At 50.4% G+C, this 19,633-nt stretch overlaps 1 protein-coding gene across 1 annotated transcript in view; it reads left to right on the top strand.

The window, feature by feature from the left end:
• The window catches only part of LRRC2 (leucine rich repeat containing 2), a 140,159-nt gene extending 135,038 nt beyond the window's left edge, over positions 1-5,121 (top strand). The window contains exon 9 of the mRNA XM_074995096.1: positions 1,264-5,121. Coding sequence (XP_074851197.1) covers positions 1,264-1,313 — 50 coding nt within the window. The 3' untranslated portion in view covers positions 1,314-5,121. The remainder of the gene's footprint in view (positions 1-1,263) is intronic.
• The last annotated feature ends 14,512 nt before the right edge of the window (positions 5,122-19,633 follow it).

The raw sequence follows: 19,633 nt of genomic DNA, 5'->3' as shown, positions 1-19,633 counted from the left end.
CTCCCCTGCTCCGCAGCCTGACACTCCTGCAGGCCCCGTGGCCAGACCCCCTAGCCCCCTGTAACCCCTCTGGCCCCGCCACCTATACCCCCTGCAGCCTTACCCCCCATCACCACCTGTGACCCCCACCTGCCCTGTGGCCCCAGGCCAGGGCAGCCAGACCCCCTTACCAGCCTGCAGCCAGGCCCCCTGTCGCCTGACCCCCCACGTGGCCCCTCAGCCTGACCCCCCACTCCCCACTGGCCCTAAACTGCAGCAGCCTAAACCCCCAAACCCTAACCTGCCACCAGATTTTAACCCTCCCTCCCACTCACAGCCCCAAACTACCCTCAGCCTTTAACCCTCCCCAACCCAAGGTTCACTCGCCTTTCAAAAGCAGCATCTCCTGCTGCCACTCCTTCCCCGAGTTGGGAGCCCCAGGAAGTAAATAGGGACTTTTACATGTAATTTAATAGGAATTTAGTGTCCCTCTTATGAGTTTCTGCCTACAAGCAGAAAGTTGGGAACCAATTGTGCTCGTATAGTGAGGGATGAGTGTACTAGATCCACAGTGGCCTGCTGTGGGATCCTGCAGGAAGGGTCAGACTAGGGATGGGAAGAGTTGAGGGGTGTGCCTTCCCTTGCTTTTTAAACACACCAGCCAAGAATCCTGGATTAGGGAACTGGCCAACACCGCACCTGGTATTGTATTATGGAACTGGGCCACCCACTTGGCTCCCATAATAGTTCCACCGATTCTGGTATTAGTAACAGTGGTATAACTACGAAGGTGGGGGAGTGCGGAAAAACAGAATATAACAAATTAGAATTTGGCGTTACAGGTTTTGGAGATGTGCAAAGAACAAACGTGTAATGATGGTGTTCTGTTTGCATGACTAGTCAGAGTAGCGTGTGAGGAAGTCCATGTATTTGCAATATTCCTGTATTTGTTTTTTATCTGGGATAATTGCCAACATTTCTAAATTAATATAGCCTTTAAAAGTTTTCCTTGAAGCCCAGAGTGAAGGCAAATAAGCACAACATACATTCACCTTTGTTGATGCACATTTTCAATTATAATGCCAGAAGGGTCTATTATGATCATCTAGTTTGGCATTCTGCAAACACAGACTAGTAGACTCTGAAATATAGCGCACAGAACATTTGCTGTTGTAGTTTACCTTTGAAATAAAGACATCAAGCTATTTCTAGTCCAGGTTTAAATACAACTTTATCTGATGATCATACAGCTGAAAATTTAAATATATTTTTCTCCTTTTATAGAATCTATGCCTTGCTATACTACAAAGGTATCATTTACTCTCCAGCTCTGAAGATCAGAAATCTCTAAGACCCAAAGGACTCATATTTTTTGTCTCTGTGAATGGAAAATGTTGAAGTCATGAGGAGTCATAAGCACCTCTTCAAAATTATCACAGAATTTCTTATTTGTTACCATACTTGTTTTCAACAGCTGCTGAAAACTTTGCAAGGGCTAAATACTTTTCATCAATTGCCATTTCACTTTAAATTAATGTATGTATGTTCAAATCAATACCAACAAGTACTAAATTATACACTGCTAAGGCCTCATCTTGCAAAAACTTTTATATGTTGTGAATAGTGCTATTGAAATCAAGGTAAGCAGCTATGTGTTTGCAGGATAGGGCCTTACAGAGTATGTGGTATATACTTTGTTGTGGTTCATCTGAAAACAAGATTTGTTTCTGTACAAGCAGTGGAAATATTAATGCTTTAGAAAATGCATGTGATCAGTGATATTTAAAGACCAAATGATTAAGTCAGTTGTTTGCAATTGCTCTTAAGGGTAGGCTTAAACACATTGTTTATTGGGTGAGACGTTTACTTTCTGCTGTTCAGAAAGGTCCTTCTCTGGTTTTTCAGTTTAAATTCCATCAAGTAGACACTTAGTGTGGAGTGTATGAAAACACTGTTGCTTTTTTCAAATATATTACAAGCATTTAAATGATCACGAATATTAGTACACTAGTGACTAGAATGTTTTGGAGTAAGCAATTTTCTAATAATAGTTTGGCAATGGCTTTATAGGACTTTAAGAAAAATAATCTCTGGGAAGAAATTTGAATGAATAAAACATCATGAAAATATTTAAAAATGAAGCACTTTAATATGCATGGCTCTGAATTACAACATTTTGTTATTTTGTAATCTAATGCAAATGCCTTAGTTGTATAAGTGTGATTTTTGCTGGTTATGATATTTTGTTTTGTCATCTGTTATACATAACTTTGTAAGTGTACATACTGTAGTATGTTTTAATTTAGTTTTGCATATGAATATTTTTCATTTATTAAATCAACTTTATATCTAAATTGAAACTTGAAATAATTTAATTAAAATCATCCTAAACTGTGTAAGTGTGAGTGGGGGAGAAACATGTAAGAAAGAATAGTAAAATCATGAGGATGACTTATTATAGAAGAGTGGCAGCTTTGCTATAGGTGAGATAAAGAACAGTTGCTAGTTAAAGCTCAGCTCTGCTCTGTGCTATACAATCTATGTAACCATATCAGATAGCCTGGAAATTTCATGAGTGCCATGGGCATGCTGACTCATCCAAATTTGGGCCCGTTTGACCCAGGGCTTGCTGAGATACAGTCCCCAGATCTAATGGCTTTTGTCAAATTCTGGCAACAGACTTTTGCTCAAAGGTAGTAGTCAGCATCACAGCAATGTCTCAAATGCTCATGAATTACCCCCTAACAGAGCTCCTGGCACCCACCAGCTGTTTGGGGGAAATTGAATTACAATGTTATTAGAAAAACAGTTTGTGTCTTCAGTTAGGCACCCTAAGGGTCAAGTGCCTATCCGTGACAGCCTAACAAATTACATGGAGCATCTATTGGAAAAGGTGATAACAGGATCACTTGCATGCAAAATTTTACATCAGCTAGCTAGCTCGGGGGGGATATCTAGTAGTAATCCTCTGAACCTGACCTTCCATTTCAATTGAAGCCTTATGTTAGGTAGAAATTTGGGAAAGGCTGGATGGCATACTGGTAAAATCTGCTTGTGTAAAGGTTAACTTTTAAAGCAGATTTAAGAAAGTCCCACACCTGTCACACATAGCATAGCTGTTAATAACTGAGGCTTTACAATCACAATACTTCAAACCTTAATTTGTTATTAAGGAGAAAACACTATTCCTACGTCACCAATAACAGCATAAGATGCACCAAAAATCTGTTTAGTTTCGGAAACCAGCTTTGTTTTCAGGTCATCTGAAAAAATCCCTGTTTGGTTTTCAGAGGTATAGATGTATTAGCTTCCCAAGGGCAGGATGATCATCACCCACATCCCATTACAGAAACTGACAATGTGATCTGCAAACCACTGATGAAGCTCACCAACACTACATGGTGAGCAACAATTATTAGAAATATTAAAGAGGCAACATAAGATATTCTTATTTCATTTCTCAGAACAGTTTGAAAATATGATCTTACACTTAAATTAGTTTTCTACCTTTATTACACTAGTAAAAGTGACAGAGGTAGCCTTCCTTTGATGTTCATGATTATCTTAGGCAAGACACCTAACATCCCCCACTCCTCACTCCCTCCTTCAGTCCATGTATTTGATTTGTCAGTTTGTATTGCAATTTTTTTAGACCTCTGTATTATATATCTGGGTCTGGAATGGAAATCCTGATGAATCATTTTTTGGGTTTTTAAAGTGCTAGATGACTGCTGTTTTGTTTAGTAAAAGTGAGATTCATTCTTCGCCAAACACAGGTTGAAACTCTGTCTTGTGGCAAAATCCCTCATCACAGAGCTTGCTGGACCAGAGAGCACCTGGAGAGAGTACTCTAGCTGCTGAGCTGCAGAGGAGCCCTACTAGTGGCAGGGAGCCCCACTGGCAGACCCAGGAAGGGAGCCTTGCTGGGGAGCCCCACAAGGGGGAGCCCTGCTCCAGTCTGGCACCCCACCAGAAACCCTGCAGTGGGGAGCCAGCTGGGAGCCCAGCTAGGGCACGGACCCCTGCCAGCAGCCCCACAGCCATGGGGACCCTGGCCAGGGCAGGGGGAGCTCCGCAACCCACAGTGGGGAGCCGGCTGGGGCACAGAGCCCTGCTGGCAGACCTACAGCAGTGGGGAACCCAGCTAGTTCAAGGGAGTCCAGCAGCCCTGCAGTGGAGTCCCCACCCCAGGCAACCTGGGGGCAGAGATCCTGCGGCAGCCAGGAGAGCCTGGACAGGAGAGTGGCCATCCACCTGCAGGGCAGCCAAGGGGCCTGACCCTCACTGATCCAGCAAATCCCCATGTTGGGACCACTCAGGTCCAGAGGGAGCCGGACAAGTCAGGTACAACCTGTATCATGTAAAATACTTCAGATAAATAATATAATGTGGAAAATAATACAATTTATTAACCTCTGAGTTCCTGCTTCTGTAAACTGTTAACATGCACAACCTTAACCACACAGATAGTCCTGTGACTATTCATTTGCATCATACTTGGGTAGTCTAGATCAAATCACTAAAACGACATGAGATACCAAAATTACTGCATGACATTAGAAAGGGAGAAAAGGCAAGTTGTGTTTAATACTTTATGGCAAGGGAAGTCATAGAACAGATCAATATTATTTTAGTTTCTCTCCCTTATTTGCTGTTTTTGTGTAAACAACAGTTGTGGAATGCCAGTTTTCAGCAAATACTTATTTTTGTTGCTTATAACCTTATTAAAGCTTTTGTTAAAAGTATTTTGAAGCAATTTTTTTCAGGCACAGATATGTAGTTGATATAATTATCCTCAGACATGTAATAAACTATAGCAAATTTTATATGGGATGTAAAATTAAAATGATTTCTATTAAAATTGGAATCACCTTGCTGATCTTCTAACAAATGCTAGGAAAGAGGTTTTATATATTTATTCATTTGATAATTAAAATTTTATCACACCATCTGGATTGAGGTTTTTAGCCTCTTAGACTTGGGGCAGACCCATCTGTACCACACAAAACAGGTGTACCATTCTCTATCTGCTATTTGGTAATGGGGAAATTGCTGTGATTTTGTTCTCTGCTTAGGTCCTGTATCTTTCACATCAGCAGTGGATAGCAAGAGGTCAATAAAGGTGAAGTTCCACCCCTTCGAGTTGCTAGTAGATTCTGATATTTTTTTGTGTCACCCAGAGCCTCCTGACTTCTGTGAGGGGTGCAAAAGTATGGCTATTCTACTCCCCTAAGACCTCCTACTTTTTTGGATCCTCCTCCAAAAGTGAATGAATAACTTTTGTGTTGCCTGCCTCTTGTACGGTTTACAGCTTTCCCAAGTAGCAACAATAAAGTTACACCATCCCATTTCTTGGCAGCTGAGATACCCATGATTGCTTGTAATGTCAAGAGTATTTTTTACATTCTTCTTTGAGTAGTGTTCCCATGGGTGCTCCACTCTGGGTGTCGGTGCGTCCTTGTGCCAGCACTCAGAGATTCTTCTATAGCCTTGGTTTTCCTTGCCAGGCATGTGCAGAAGCACCTGCTTGTGACATCTGGTGTGCGTGGGGCAGGCTCCTCAGTTCCTACTCTACAGTCCTCCGCTGCAGATCGAGCTTTGTCCTGTCTGTGAAAAACAAAGTTTTAGCCAGTTAGTTATTGAAGTTAGCTCTTTAGCCTGCTCACTGTTTCTGTTATAGTTATTTTATTTTTTTTGGAAGCTAAGTTAGTTTAGGACTCATAAGTGTTTTTTTTTTTTGCTGTGTCACCGTGATGCTGGGCTCTCCCAGATTCAAGTGGTGTGCCATGTGCAGGGAAGCGATGCTGGCCTCTGATGTCCATGCTTCCTGCATCAAATGCCTGGGTAAAGAACATCAGATCAGTTCTGCACCTACTGCTCCAGCCTTACCACATAAGCTGGGAAGGACCAAGCCAACTGACTCAAGATGAACTTGTATGAAAAGTCCCTTCAGCCTGCATCTTTGGAACAAATACCCATGAAAGACCTCACACATGAGGCTAAAGTTATGGATGCCAAAGGTCCCTTTCCATCAGACAGCACCCCTCCTTCCACTGAGGATCGGTCTCATTGCACTCCTGGCCTCTGGTGCTGTCTCCACTGGCCATGCCAGTAAAACAGGTGACCACAGCTTCAACAGCACCCTTGCTGCTGGCACCACCAAAAAGGGCTTTATCAGAACTAGTCTGGAAGCCTTCAAGGCCCTTGATGCCCTCGGCACTGTCAGCATCACCAGCTATGGTTGCCTTGGCTCCAAAGGACAAAGGCTTTCTAAATCTAAGATCTCATCTTTGGCACTGGGGAGAGAGTGGAAATGGCACTAATCTAAATCATCAAACTGCTCGCAGCAATCTCTGGCTATAGCATCACACAGCACAAGGGCTGACTCAATGCCCAATGCCAAATGCAACACCAATGCAGCACTGGGATGCCGCACTGCTGGCACTGTTGGCACTGGAGCACAGTACAGTGTTGAAATGCCGGCAAACTGACCCGCTGCCACAGCATCACTCTCACTGGGTACAGCACCAAATGGTTCTCCACACTGAACATCTCCAGTACCATGTTGTCTCCATGCCTATCTCAAAGGTCAGTGCTCTCCTATGTGTCGGACACCAGATCTCAAACACTGGGAGGAGATGTTTCTGACCATCGAAGCATGTTCTTTTCCCAACTTTCTAGTCCCATGCATTTGACTTGGCAGAATATTCCTTCCACCATGCATACTCGCGACCTCCTCCAACACTGTTTGCATACCATCTTACCCTCGTGATCCAATGCCACAGTGGTCCTAATGGCAAGCCAGATCCCCTCAGTCATATCCACCATCAGCACCACCCCACGTCTCAGGGGTCCATCCCCCCCAACCAAAACCATCCACATTGGCACCAGACCCACCTTTCCAGCACTCCAGCACTGAGAACTATTTGTTAGGATGGGCAGGCATCCCCTTTGCATCCTTCCTTATCCTTACCAGACAACGTGCTGCTGTTAGTGTTGCCTCCCCCAGTGGATGATGCAAAGGTCTTCCATGACTTATTAAGGTGGGTGACCTTAGCACAAGAAAAAGACTTACAGGAGGTGCCTGTGAAGCAACAAGGCTTCTCTGCATCTTACAACCGCCTTCTTCATCTGAGGTAGCATTGCCAATGGATGAAGTTGTCATGGACCCCACCAATATTCTCTGGCAGACCCTGGCTTCCTTTCCCCCAACAAACAAAAGGGTGGATAAGAAATACTTTGTGGCTTCCAAGGATGCAGAGTTCCTTCTCACACATCCCCAACCAAACTCACTTGCTGTTGAAGCCGTCCAGAACAAAACTAAATCCTTTCACTCCACTTGCCAGGACAAATCGGGGAAAAAAATGAGACATCATGGGGCATAAAGTTTACTTGTCGGGCATGCTCTTGCTGCAGGTACCCATGCTGTCTAACTGTGACCACTTTAACTATTTCAAACTCAAAGAGTTGGTCCTAGCTCTGCCAGAACAACAGTGCTTGGCTCTCGTCAGCATGAACTGTGAAGAGCACATCATTGCCTGTTGCAGGCATGGCAGCCAGAGTCAGTGTCTGCAGTCATTATGAGGCATGCATTGTGGCTCCAATCATCCAGGGTCCCTAAAGAATTACAATGTAAAGTGCAGGATGTCCCCTTTGATAAGCAACATCTGTTCACTCAAAAGACTCATGAGGTCTTCCATCCCACCAAGGATTCCTGTACCATGTTCCATACACTGGGCATTTACATGTTGCTGGTTAAACAGGCCTGCACTTCCAAACACACCACCTCCAACAGCAAGGCTTCAAGCTGTATCAACAGAACAGGTCCCATTGATGATGTTCCAATAGGTGGCAACAGTCCTCAGTGTCCAAACCTCCACCTCGCAGACAACAGTTTTGAGGGTGTGGTCTGGAACCCAAGAGATTTTTCAGGTCCAGTCAATTTAGAGTCCAAAGATTATCCTTTTTACCATCACCTTTGCCCCTTTTTCCACCTCTGGGGTGTCGTTACCTCAGGTGAGTGGATCCTGGCACTTGTGGCCAGGGGGTGTTCTACCCCATTTACATCTGTCTGCCTCCCTACCCTGTTCCTCTTCAGGGACCCTCTCATGAGTGTCTTCTTGACCAAGAGGTCCAACACCACCTCTGTTTGGGAGCCGTGGAGCCAGTTCCCAAGGAGTTCTAGGGGAGGGATTTCTACTCCAAGTAGTTCCTGACCCAAAAGAAAATGTGGGGGTTGGAGGCCCATTCTTGACCTCAGAAAGCTCGACAAATATGTCCTTTATTGATGGTTCAAGACAGTGACTCTCATGATCATTATCCTGGCTCTGGAGAGAAATGATTGGCTCTCAGCTAGAACGTAAGAACATAAGAATGGCCATACTGGGTCAGACCAAAGGTCCATCCAGCCCAGTATCCCGTCTGCCGACAGTGGCCAATGCCAGGTGCCCCAGAGAAGGAGAACAGGATGCCTACTTCCACATTACCATTCATCCAGTGCACAGGTGATTCCCCACCATTATCAGTACCAAGTCCTCCCATTTGGGCTCTGCACCGTGCCCAGGGTTTTCTTCAAGACTCTGGCAGTCATAGCAGCCTACTTACACTGACACAGGGTCATTGTTTTCCCCTGTCTGGATGATTTGTAAAAGGGCCGTCATTTACCGAGCCCTTTACATGGTGCAAGTCACCACAGACCTTCTGTTAAATCTAGGCTTCCACATAAACTACAAGAAGTTCACACTTCACCCTCCCCAGCCCCTAGAGTTCTTTGAGGTGCATTTAAACACCACTTCCACCAAGGCCACACTACCACTGCAAAGGTTTCAGGCCCTGCACAATCTCATATTAGTGGTATGTCTATCTCCCACAGTCACAATGCACATATGCCTCAAATTGCTCAGTCACATGGCTGCTACCACATACATAGTCAGACTAGCCAGACTTCACATGTGGCGTCTTCAGTCGTGGCTTGTTGCATGCTACACCCTGACCAGACACCCAGTGACCAAAATTGTGGTCATTCTACCACATGTCCTTGCCTCTTTTCAATGGTGGCCCTGTCTGGACAACATTCTCGCTGGAGTGCCATTCCACCAACCACCCCCATTGATCATACTTACTAAGGACGTTTCCTTCATGGCGGGGGAACTCATCTCAGCTCTCACACAAGGCAGGGCAAATGGTCCTTCACTGAACAGATGCTCCACATCAACTTCAGGCAGTCTATTACATTTGCAAATACTTCCAGAGGTACCTAACGCACAGGTCGGTCAATAACCTTACAGACAACACCACCTGCATATACTATATCAGCTCTCAGGGCAGGGTTTGGTCTCCATCCCTGGGCATGAAGGCCATAAAATTGTGGACATGGTGCCTCCAGCATCACTTCACCTGCTCTGCCTCGTATCTCACCGGAGCATTGAATGTCACGGTGGATACTCTGTCATTCGTTCAGCAATAATCACAAGTGGGAAATCAACACTGCAGCCCTCCATTGCGTGTTTTGGCTTTGCTGTCAACTGTGCATAGACTTATTTGCCACATGAGTCAACAGAAAGTGTCACCAATACAGCTCCAGGGCAGGCCTGGGCAGACATTCTCTCAGGGACACCTTCTCCCTCATGTGGAATGTGCCTCTCCTTTAAGCATTCCCTCCTCTTCCTCTGATTTCACAAACTCCAACTCAAGGTCAGACTTGAGCGAGCCAGCCTCATCCTCAACGCCCCAGCATGGCTGAGACAAACCTGGTACCTTTACCTCTACTGGATGTCAGCAGTGGCTCCTTATCCCTTTCCTCTTTGCCATGATCTCCTGTCCAAGAAGTTTGGATGCACTCTTCACTCAGACCTGTCCAAGTTACATCTCCACAGATAGCTGCTTCATGGTTCTAAAATGTCAGTCATATGCTCTGAAGGAGCAAAAAGGGTTCTTGATAACAGCAGATGGGAATCTATGTACAAATTCTATTGGGTAGACGCCCGCCATTCTATGCCTCCATACTGCACCTCTTCCGGTTCTCCTTGACCACCTACTGCACCTGCATGAGTCAGGCCTGGCCCTTACAACAGTGCAGGTGCATGTGGCAGTTCTAGTAGCTTTCTACCATGCAGAGGATAGGGTGTCATTCCTTGCCCACCATACTACCAAACATTTTTTCATGGGATGGCAAAACACCTTTCCTTCAGTACACTCTCCAGGCCCTATTTGGACCTTAACCGTGTCCTCAAGAGCCTCATGAAACCACCATTAATGCCTTTGGTGATGTGTTCTTGGCTTCACCTGCCCATGAAGGTTTCCTTTCTAGTTGCCATTACCTCTTCCAGACGAGTCTGGGAGCTCACTGCCATAATGGCCGAGCCTCCCTATACAGTGTTTATGAAAAACAGGGTCACCCTTCTTTCTCATCCAAAGTTGCTCCACAAAGTTCCCTCTCTGTTTCACCTAATTGAACCTATTCACTTACCAATGTTTTTTTTTCTTATGCCACATTGTGACCCTCTGCATGCAGTGTGACATATCCTGGTTGTTCACAAGGCTTTGGCCTTTTACACTGATGGCACAAGTCCTTGGCATAAATCTCCCAGACTGTTCCTATCTTTTGCAGAAAGATCTGAAGGCCTACCTGTTTCATCGCAATGGCTGTTCAAGTGGTTGTCCTCATGTATCCACACATGTTATGCATTCCCTCATAGGGAACTCCCAGGTGCCATTACTGCACACTCCACATTGGCCTCCCTCTGCAACTTCAGACCATTGCTCCTTGTTCTGTCATCTGTCACCACTGAGAACAATTTCTCTCCATCCTCTTTAGAGCACCCCTTCAGGAAGTTTAAGGCTGCTATTAAATCACCCCTCAGTCTTCTCTTCTGCAAACTAAATAAGCCCAATTCCCTCAGCCTCTCCTCATAGGTCATGTGCTCTTGCCTCTTAATAATTTTTGTTGCCCTCTGCTGAACCTGCTCCGGCACATCCACATCCTTTTTATACCAGCAGGCCCAAAACTGGACGCAATATTCCAGATGTCAGAGGGAAGGGCTGTCAGGAAGGCCAGAGCTTTTTAAAGCCTGCTGGCAAGCGACTGGGAGCTTGAGACCAGGCGCTTGCAAACAGGATGGTTGCTAACAGGAGGGAGTTTTGAGAGGGGCTCTCCTGGGGAAGGAGGGGGCAAACTACAGCACCTTCAGGTAAGTGGCTTTCTGGAGTGTAGGGGAGTCTGGGTTTGGCGGTTCTGGGCCTGGGTTTGTCCATTTGTTTGGTGTTTGGAGTGCTGAGCTGTCTGTTTGCTTGAAAGGCCATGTGCTCAGGCTGGCAGTTGGAAGCTGTTAGCCTTGATTAAGTTTAGGTTTGAAATCTAAACTCTGCGTGCCGATTGGTTGAGTGGTAGTCAGAGGGAAGGGCTCTCAGGAAGGTCAGAGCTTTTTAAAGCCTGCTGGCAAGCGATCAGGGAGCTTGCAACCGGGCGCTTGCAAACAGGGTGGTTGCTAACAGGAGGGAGTTTTGAGAGGGGATTTTAGAGGGAGCTAGTTACTTCTAAGCCTTGTCTACACATGCCGGCTACTTTTGAAATCAGCGTAAGGCGGTGAGACATCGAAGTCGCTATCCCTATCAGGGGATGGGAATAGCGCCCTACTTCGACGTTGAACGTCGAAGTAGGGCACATGTAGGTGATCTGCGTCCTGCAACATCGAAAGAGTGGGGTCTGCCATGGTGGCCATCAGCTGAGGGGTTGAGAGACTCTCTCTCCAGCCCCTGAGCTCTATGGTCGCCGTGTGCAGCGGCCCCTTAAAGCTCCCCACCCCCGCCTTCCTGTGCAGGAAGCTGAGAGCGCATGCAGGCGGCAGCACTGCCACGCAGCCAGCCTGCACGAATGTCTGCAGCCCCGGGTCACCACACCTGCAGCGATGGCTGCCCGTCAGCCCCCCAAGCGCCCCCAGGGCACTCCCCCAAGGGGAGCCAGGGCTCCCAGCCTGCCAGCCAGCCTGGGAAAAGGCAGCGGGGCCCCTCCTGCACGGAGGCTGAGATCCGGGACCTGCTGGGGTTCTGGATTGAGGAGGTGGTGCTCCAGGTAATGGGGAGCAAGAGGCAGAATGTGGATGCGTTTGCTCAGCTGGCCGAGGACCTGGCCACCCGGGGTCACCCTGCCCGCACTCCTGACCACGTCAGGAGTAAGGTGAAGGAGCTGCGGCAGGGTTACACCCAGGCCCGGGATGCGGCCAGCCGATCTGGGGCCGCCCCCGCCACTTGCCCCTTTTACAGGGAGCTCAGGTCCATCCTGGGCCCCCGGTACACCTCCTCCCCGCTGGCCACGCTTGACACCTCGGCCGATGAGCCCCAGCAGCCCCCGGAGGCGGAGTCTGCCCTGGAGGCAAGCCCCGCACCCCAGGGCCCCCCCTAGGAGCCCACTCCTGGGATGCCGGAGGAGGAGGGGGAATCCTCCTCCAGTGACGGGGGGGCTCCACATCATGCTGCCATCCCGGAGCTCTAGCAGGGTGTCCGCCCAGACGGTGTCCCCCGACCATGGGAGCGGACCGTCAGGTATGTACCCCCCCCGGTGCACACCCCCGGGGTTAAGGGGCGGGGACAACAGACAGGACCAGGGCCCTCCACATGCACAGATGACCATGGCCCCAAGGACAGCAGTGGCATGTCCCTCAGAAGAGTGCATCAGCCTCTGCCCCCCAGCAGGACAGCACCATGCCCCATCCCTGGGGATGGGGGGAGCGGAACCTAGGGTCCACTGGGGGTGGGGGATGGGACACAGCAGCATCATCTCCCAGGATGGGGATGGGGAACCAGCAGCAGAGGGGTGGGGGGACAAGGGCCACGGCTCGGGGCCCACACTAACGGCTGTCTCCACTCTTCTTCACCCCTGTGTTGCTCAGGTGCACCATCGGAGGGCCCAGAAAGCACCGGCGAGGTGTCAGTGGTCCTGGAGAGCCCACTGGGGCCATCCCAGCAGGCCAGCCCCTTGGCGGAGCACCAACCAGCCCCAGAACAGGGCCACCAGAGAAGGAGCCACCACCAGAGGACGGCGACGGAGCCCCAGCTGCTCGCGACCCTCCGGCGTCAGCTGGAGGTGTCAGAGCTGCGCATGCGGATGGAGAAGTGGCAGCTGGAGCTCCAGGAACATGCGCTGGCCTGGCGCCAGGAGGCATGGGGGGCCTTCATGCGCACCCTCGACCACATAGCGGACTACCTGCCCCCCCATGCTGCGCCGCCCGCTGCTCTGCCTGCCCTGCCCGCTCCACCCGCCGCTCCGACAGCTGTCCCACCACCATCCGCTGCCCTGGGGCCTCCCGCCGAGGGGGACCTGGGACCTGCTGACACCCGCTGGCCATACCTGCCAGTTCGCCCAGCCCCCAGCCAGCCTCAGTCAGGGCTCAGGCCGAGGCGAGGGTCATGCCCGCCAACCCTGGGCGCCGGACAGTAAAGGGGTGCGGGGCCCAGGACGTGGGCCCCCCTCCCCCTATGTACATATCCCCCATCATACCTATTTGTTGTATATAGTTTGTGTTACACCCCTGCTCTGTTTTATATGGTACCTGCCCCCCCATGTAAATAGTTCCCCCCTTTTATTTTGCTCTCTCTCTGTATATATATATTTATTTGTACTATTAATAATAAGAAAAATCACCGGTTTTGGTTTCAAAAACAACAGGTCTATTTTTATTTGCAAGGAAAGTGTGCGGGGTGTGTGCTCTTGGGAGCTCTGTGGTGTGGGCGTGGGGGCAGGGAGTGTTGTGGAGGATGGGGGTGTGCAGTGGGGGGCCTGCCAGTGTTCACCCCACGGCCTGGTCGAAATGGGCCCACATGGCCTCCCGGATCCGGATCCCCTCGGGGTCCACCTGGGGGCAGTGGGTGGCTGCATGTCAGACCTGCCAGCGTCCACAGCCCAGCCCTGAAAGAATGCCTCCCCCTTGCTCTTGACCAGGTTGTGGAGTGCGCTGAACGCACCCACAATCTGGGGGATGTTGGTGGGGCCTGCATTAAGGCGGGTGAGGAGACACCTCCAGCGCCCTTTGAGGCAGCCAAAAGTGTTCTCAACCACCTGGCGTGCATGGTTCAAGCGCGTGTTGAAGCGCTCCTGGCTGGCTGACAGATGGCCCATGTAAGGGTGCATAAGCCAGGGCCAGAGGGGGTATGCCGCGTCTGCGACGATGGAGAGGGGCATGGTGGTGTCCCCCACAGGGATCTCCCTCTGGGGGATGTAGGTCCCCGCCTCCAGCCGGCGGCACAGGCCCAAATTCCTGAACACCCAGGCGTCGTGGGTGCTGCCAGGCCACCCAACATAAATGTCCAGGAAGCGGCCCTGGCTGTCCACCAAGGCCTGGAGGACCACAGAATGGTAGCCCTTCCTGTTCAGGAAGCATCCTCCGCTGTGCTCCGGAGCGCAGATGGAGATATGGGTCCCATCCAGAGCCCCAAAGCAATTTGGGAAGCCCAGGCTGGCAAACCCCGCGATGGCAGCATCCGGGTCCGCAAGCCACATGAGCCTGTGGAGGAGCAGGGCATTGATGGCGCAGACGACCTGCAGGGGAAGGACATGGGAGAGCACCAGTGAGGGGTGTGCAGGGTGTGTCTGGCCCTCCCCCCAAGGGCTGCCCTCCACCCCAGGGCTCCCCCCCGCCCCCGTGGGTCCTGTTACCTCCATGAGGACAGCCCCGACGGTGGCCTTGCCCATGCCAAACTGTTGCCCCACGGATCGGTAGCTGTGTGGAGTGGCCAGCTTCCAGACAGCGATGCCGACCCCTTTCTCGACACTGTGGGCATGCCACATGAAGGTGTCCTGGTGCCTCAGTGCGGGGGTGAGCCGCTGGCAGAGCTTCAGGAATGTCTGCCTGCTCATGCGAAAGTTCTGGAGCCAGCGCTCATTGTCCCACTCGCTGAGCACCAGCCGCTTCCACCAGTCAGTGCTCATGGGGTAGCTCCACAGCCGGCGGCGTGTGCGGCGGGGGGAGGGGGAGCAGAGGACAGCAGCTGGGGCTGCTTCCTCCTCCCCTGGGGGCAGCTCCTCTTCTGTGAATAAAAGGTGGTCAGCTGCCTCTTGCACAGTATTGAGCAGGGCAAGCACTGCTCCTGCAGGGGCAGCTGTGTGGACCTCTGGCTGCTGCTGCTGCTGCTGGTGCTGCTGCTGGGGGCGGTCCATATTGCTTCGATGGGTGTGCTTGGCTATGGCTCTGCAGACCACGTGCTGTGCAGGCTGAGTGTGTCTGGGAGGGGCCCTTTAAGGGAGCAGCTAGCTGTTGCCACGGAAGTGCTAGTCCACCCTGTGACCCTGTCTGCAGCTGTTCCTGGCACCCTTATTTCGATGTGTGCCGCTTTGGCATGTAGACGCTCCCCTGCAGCACCTACTTCGATGTGGTGTTGCCCAACGTCGACGTTGAACGTCAACGTCACCAGCCCTGGAGGACGTGTAGACGCTATTCATCTAAATAGCTTATTTCGATTTTGCTACATAGAAATAAGCTATTTCGATGTAGCATACACGTGTAGACGTAGCTCTACAGGGGTAAGGGGAGGCAAGATGGCTAATGTGGCGGCGTTCCCAACTGCTGGCTGGAGCTGAGGGACCTGCCGCCCCCAGGGTACAGCATGGACAGCGGGACGCAAGTGGGCTTGGGGGAGTGGGGAGGGCGGGGGGGCGAGACAGAGGGTTGTTGGTGGTGGGCATGTGGTTTGGGGGTGTGTGGTACGGCTGTGCGGATGGCGGCACCCACGGAGACTGGTGGTGGCGCGCCCGGCTCAGATTGCCTGGGCTTACAGGCCCAGTCCTGCGATCCCTGCACACGCAGCCAGCAGCAGCTCTGTGGGGCTCCGGGGGCAGCCGCAGCCAGAAGAAGAGTTGGTAGCTTTGGCAGGGACTCAGGGTGTGGCTGGGCCGTGAGATCGGCACCTTCCTGGAGGACGTGGGGCTGCAGCAGCGCGCGGCCAGGTGCGGAGAGGCTGGGGGGTGGGCGGACCTCGGGGTGATGAGAGCTGATAGGGGACAGTGTGGTGAGGTGGGGGAACACGGGAGTGGATGGGGAACAAGGGGGTGGGGAGGGGGGATCTGGGGGTGATGGTAGCTAATGGGAGGCAGAGGGGTGGGGAGGAGGGTCCTGGGGAGGTGAGGAGGTCGTCAGGCCATGGGGAGCTTTGGGGACATGTGGTGCCAGGGAGGTGCAAAAGGTAGTGGGATCATTACCCACATTCTCCATGCCCCACTGCCTTGTGGGTTATCCTGGGAGGGAGCAAGGCTAAGGGAGTAAATCCTGACAGAAAATCTGGAGGGGAGTCCTAAGGCGGTTCTGTGCCAACTTCTGGCATTGACCCGGCAACTCCTGCAGCTGAGCTGGTACCAGACATAGAAGCTATCTTCTCCTTTGGACTATATCAGTAAAGCCGAGAGGGGGACACTGGCATCTGGGCAGCCGGGGTCCCAAAAAATTGCCCAGGCTCGCTCCTGGAGAGGTACTCCAGCATCGCTTAACAGCGTTGAACCAACATGGGAGGTAACAGATATCAGTTATAAGCTCTTGCTCGATTGGCATACAGAACGAGCGCCGGGGTTGCCTTCGACAGTGGGAGAGATCGTCACATCTCACTGGACAGTCACCGCCTGCCTCAAGCTGGGCAGCCCCCAGCCAGTAGGGTACTGTCCCACCACAGTTCACCTGCCTCACTGGTTGTGTGAAGCTTAAGGTTCCCAAACCTGACAAGTGACTGAAATTTGAGCACCAGGCAAACCAATAAGAAAATCAACAACAAAAGGAAACCATCAAAGTTTTAAGCTTGTTTGCTGGAATGTGCAGACCATGCTGACAGGTTTGACTGAAGATCTTCAGGACATCAGCGACACCTGAAAGACCGCTGTCATCAATGAGGAACTTGAAGAGGCTCCAAGTTGACATTGCTGCTTTGCAAGAGATGCGATTCGCAGATTCGGGATCTCTAAAGGAAAAGGACTACACCTTTTTCTGGCAGGGTAAAGCCCAAGAAGAACCTAAGGAGCATGGTATTGGCTTCGCCATCAGAAACACCCTTCTACAAATGGTGGAATTTGTCACGGGTGGATCAGAAAGACTCCTTCAGGTCATTCTTCAAACTCGCGCCGGTCCTGTCCACCTGATCAGCGTTTACGCTCCAACCCTGTACACCGCACCAGAAGTAAAAGACAAGTTCTATGACGTGCTTAATGCTGCCATAGAGCAAATACCTGCTCATGAAAAACTGTACATTTTGGGTGACTTCAATGCGAGAGTTGGAGCCAATCGTGACTCATGGCCTTCCTGCTTAGGCCACTTCGGTGTGGGAAAAATGAATGAAAACGGACAGCATCTTCTCGAATTTTGCACATATCACAATCTGTGCATCACAAACACATTTTTCCAAACCAAGCCACAGCACAGAGTGTCATGGAGACACTCATGCTTGAAACACTGGCATCAACTAGACGCGGTCATCCCTAGACTTGATAACTCAAAAACATCCTTCTGACATGCAGCTATCATAGTGCTGACTGCGATACAGATCACTCGCTAGTTTGCTCCAAACTCAAGGTAATTCCCAAAAAGCTGTATCACTCCAAACCAACTGGAAGACCCTGCATTGATGCCAGAAAGACAGCAAACTCGGAGAGAGCCGAAAAGTTCAGTGAGACCCTTGAGGACAATCTGCACAGCAGCCCTGGGGGTGCCGATGTGACATCCAGATGGCAGCATCTGAGGGATACAATTTACAGCACGGCCTTGTCAGTGTTTGGAAGAAGAGCTAGAAACACAAATGACTGGTTCGAAGGTAACTCCGATGAGATGATTCCAGCCATCAAAAAGAAGCGCGCTTCACTCCTGGAGTACAAATGCTCGCCGAGCCAGAGTACCCTGCAAGCGCTCAGAGCAGCGAGGAAAACAGTACAGCAAAAGGCCAGGTGCTGTGCCAACAACTACTGGCTTAAGTAGTATCCAGCAGTATCCAGACCTGTGCTGACTTTGGTAATCTTAGGGGAATGTGCGAGGGCATCAAGAAGACATTAGGACCCACCCAGAACAAGATGGCACCTCTGAAGTCCAAATCTGGTGAAGTCATTGGTGATAAAGCCAAACAGATGGAGTGCTGGGTCGAGCACTGCTTCGAGCTGTACTCATGCGAGAACATTGTGGTTGATACAGCCCTCGATGCCGTCGAGCTCCTACCAGTAATGGACGAACTGGACCAGGAACCAACTGTGGATGAACTGAAGAAAGCCATCGACAGCATTGCAGTAGGAAAGGCCCCAGGCCAGGATGGCATACCACCAGAGGTAATCAAGTGTTCCACTTTCCTGGAACCCCTACCTGAGCTACTGTGCCTGTGCTGGAGAGAGGGAGAGGTTCCACGGAATATGTGCGATGCTAACATCGTAACCTTGTATAAGAACAAAGGAGACAGAAGCAACTGCAACAATTACCGTGCAATCTCCCTCCAAAGCATCACTGGTAAACTGTTTGCTCACGTCATCCTCGGCAGACTCCAGAAGATTGCTGAGAGGGTGTATCCTGAATTACAGTGCGGATTCTGCACAGAGAGATCTACCATTGACATGGTTTTCTCTCTGAGGCAGCTGCAGGAGAAATGCAGGGAGCAGAGGAAGCCACTCTACATTGCCTTCATCGACCTGACCAAGGCCTTCAACTTGGTCAGCAGGGATGGACTGTTCAAACTTCTCCACAAGATAGGCTGTCCACCACGGTTACTCAGGATGATCCAGTTTTTCCACGAAGACGTGAGAAGAACCATCCAATATGACAGCACATTATCGGATGTTTTCAGCATCAGGAGCGGCATCAAACAAAGATGTGTCCTTGCTCCAACATTGTTCGGGATCTTCTTCACACTCCTCCTGAAGCACGCCTTTGGATCTTCAACAGAAGGCATCTTTTTGCACACAAGATCTGATGGGAAACTGTTTAATCTTGCAAGGCTGAAAGCTAAATCTAAGGTGTGGGAAGTCCTCATCAGAGATATGGTGTTCGCAGATGACGCTGCTGTAGTGTCACACACAGAAGACCAGCTTCAGAAACTGCTGGATTGGTTCTCCAAAGCATGCAAGGACTTCGGGCTTTCCATCAGCCTAAAGAAGACAAATGTACTTGCTCAGGACATTGCTGAACCTTCATCAACCAACATTGACAACTATACCTTAGAGGTCGTCCATGAGTTCGTTTACCTTGGGTCCACCATCACTGACACCCTGTCATTGGAGTCTGAGCTAAAAAGGAGCATTGGAAAAGCAGCCACCACTCTTTCTAGACTCAGCAAGAGAGTGTGGAATAACATCAAGTTGTATACCCACACCAAAATGCAAGTCTACAGAGCCTGCATCCTCAGCACCCTCCTTTACAGCAGTGAGTCTTGGACCCTGTATGCCCACCAGGAAAAGAAGCTGAACGTCTTCCATTTGTACTGCCTCAGGCACATCCTTGGAATATCATGGAAGGACAGCGTGTCCAACACCGCCATCCTTGAGCAAGCTGGAATCCCAACCATGCACACCGTCCTCAGGCAGCGGCGGCTCCACAGGCTTGGCCACGTCCACAGGATGAATGATGGAAGGATCCCAAAAGACATCCTGTATGGAGAGCTAGCCTCTGGCAAAAGACCTCCCGGATGCCCCCAGTTGCGCTACAAAGAT

The sequence above is a fragment of the Carettochelys insculpta genome, chromosome 5, assembly GCF_033958435.1.
Source record: "Carettochelys insculpta isolate YL-2023 chromosome 5, ASM3395843v1, whole genome shotgun sequence".
Lineage (NCBI taxonomy): Eukaryota > Metazoa > Chordata > Testudines > Carettochelyidae > Carettochelys > Carettochelys insculpta.
This window is presented reverse-complemented; position numbering and strand designations above follow the sequence as displayed.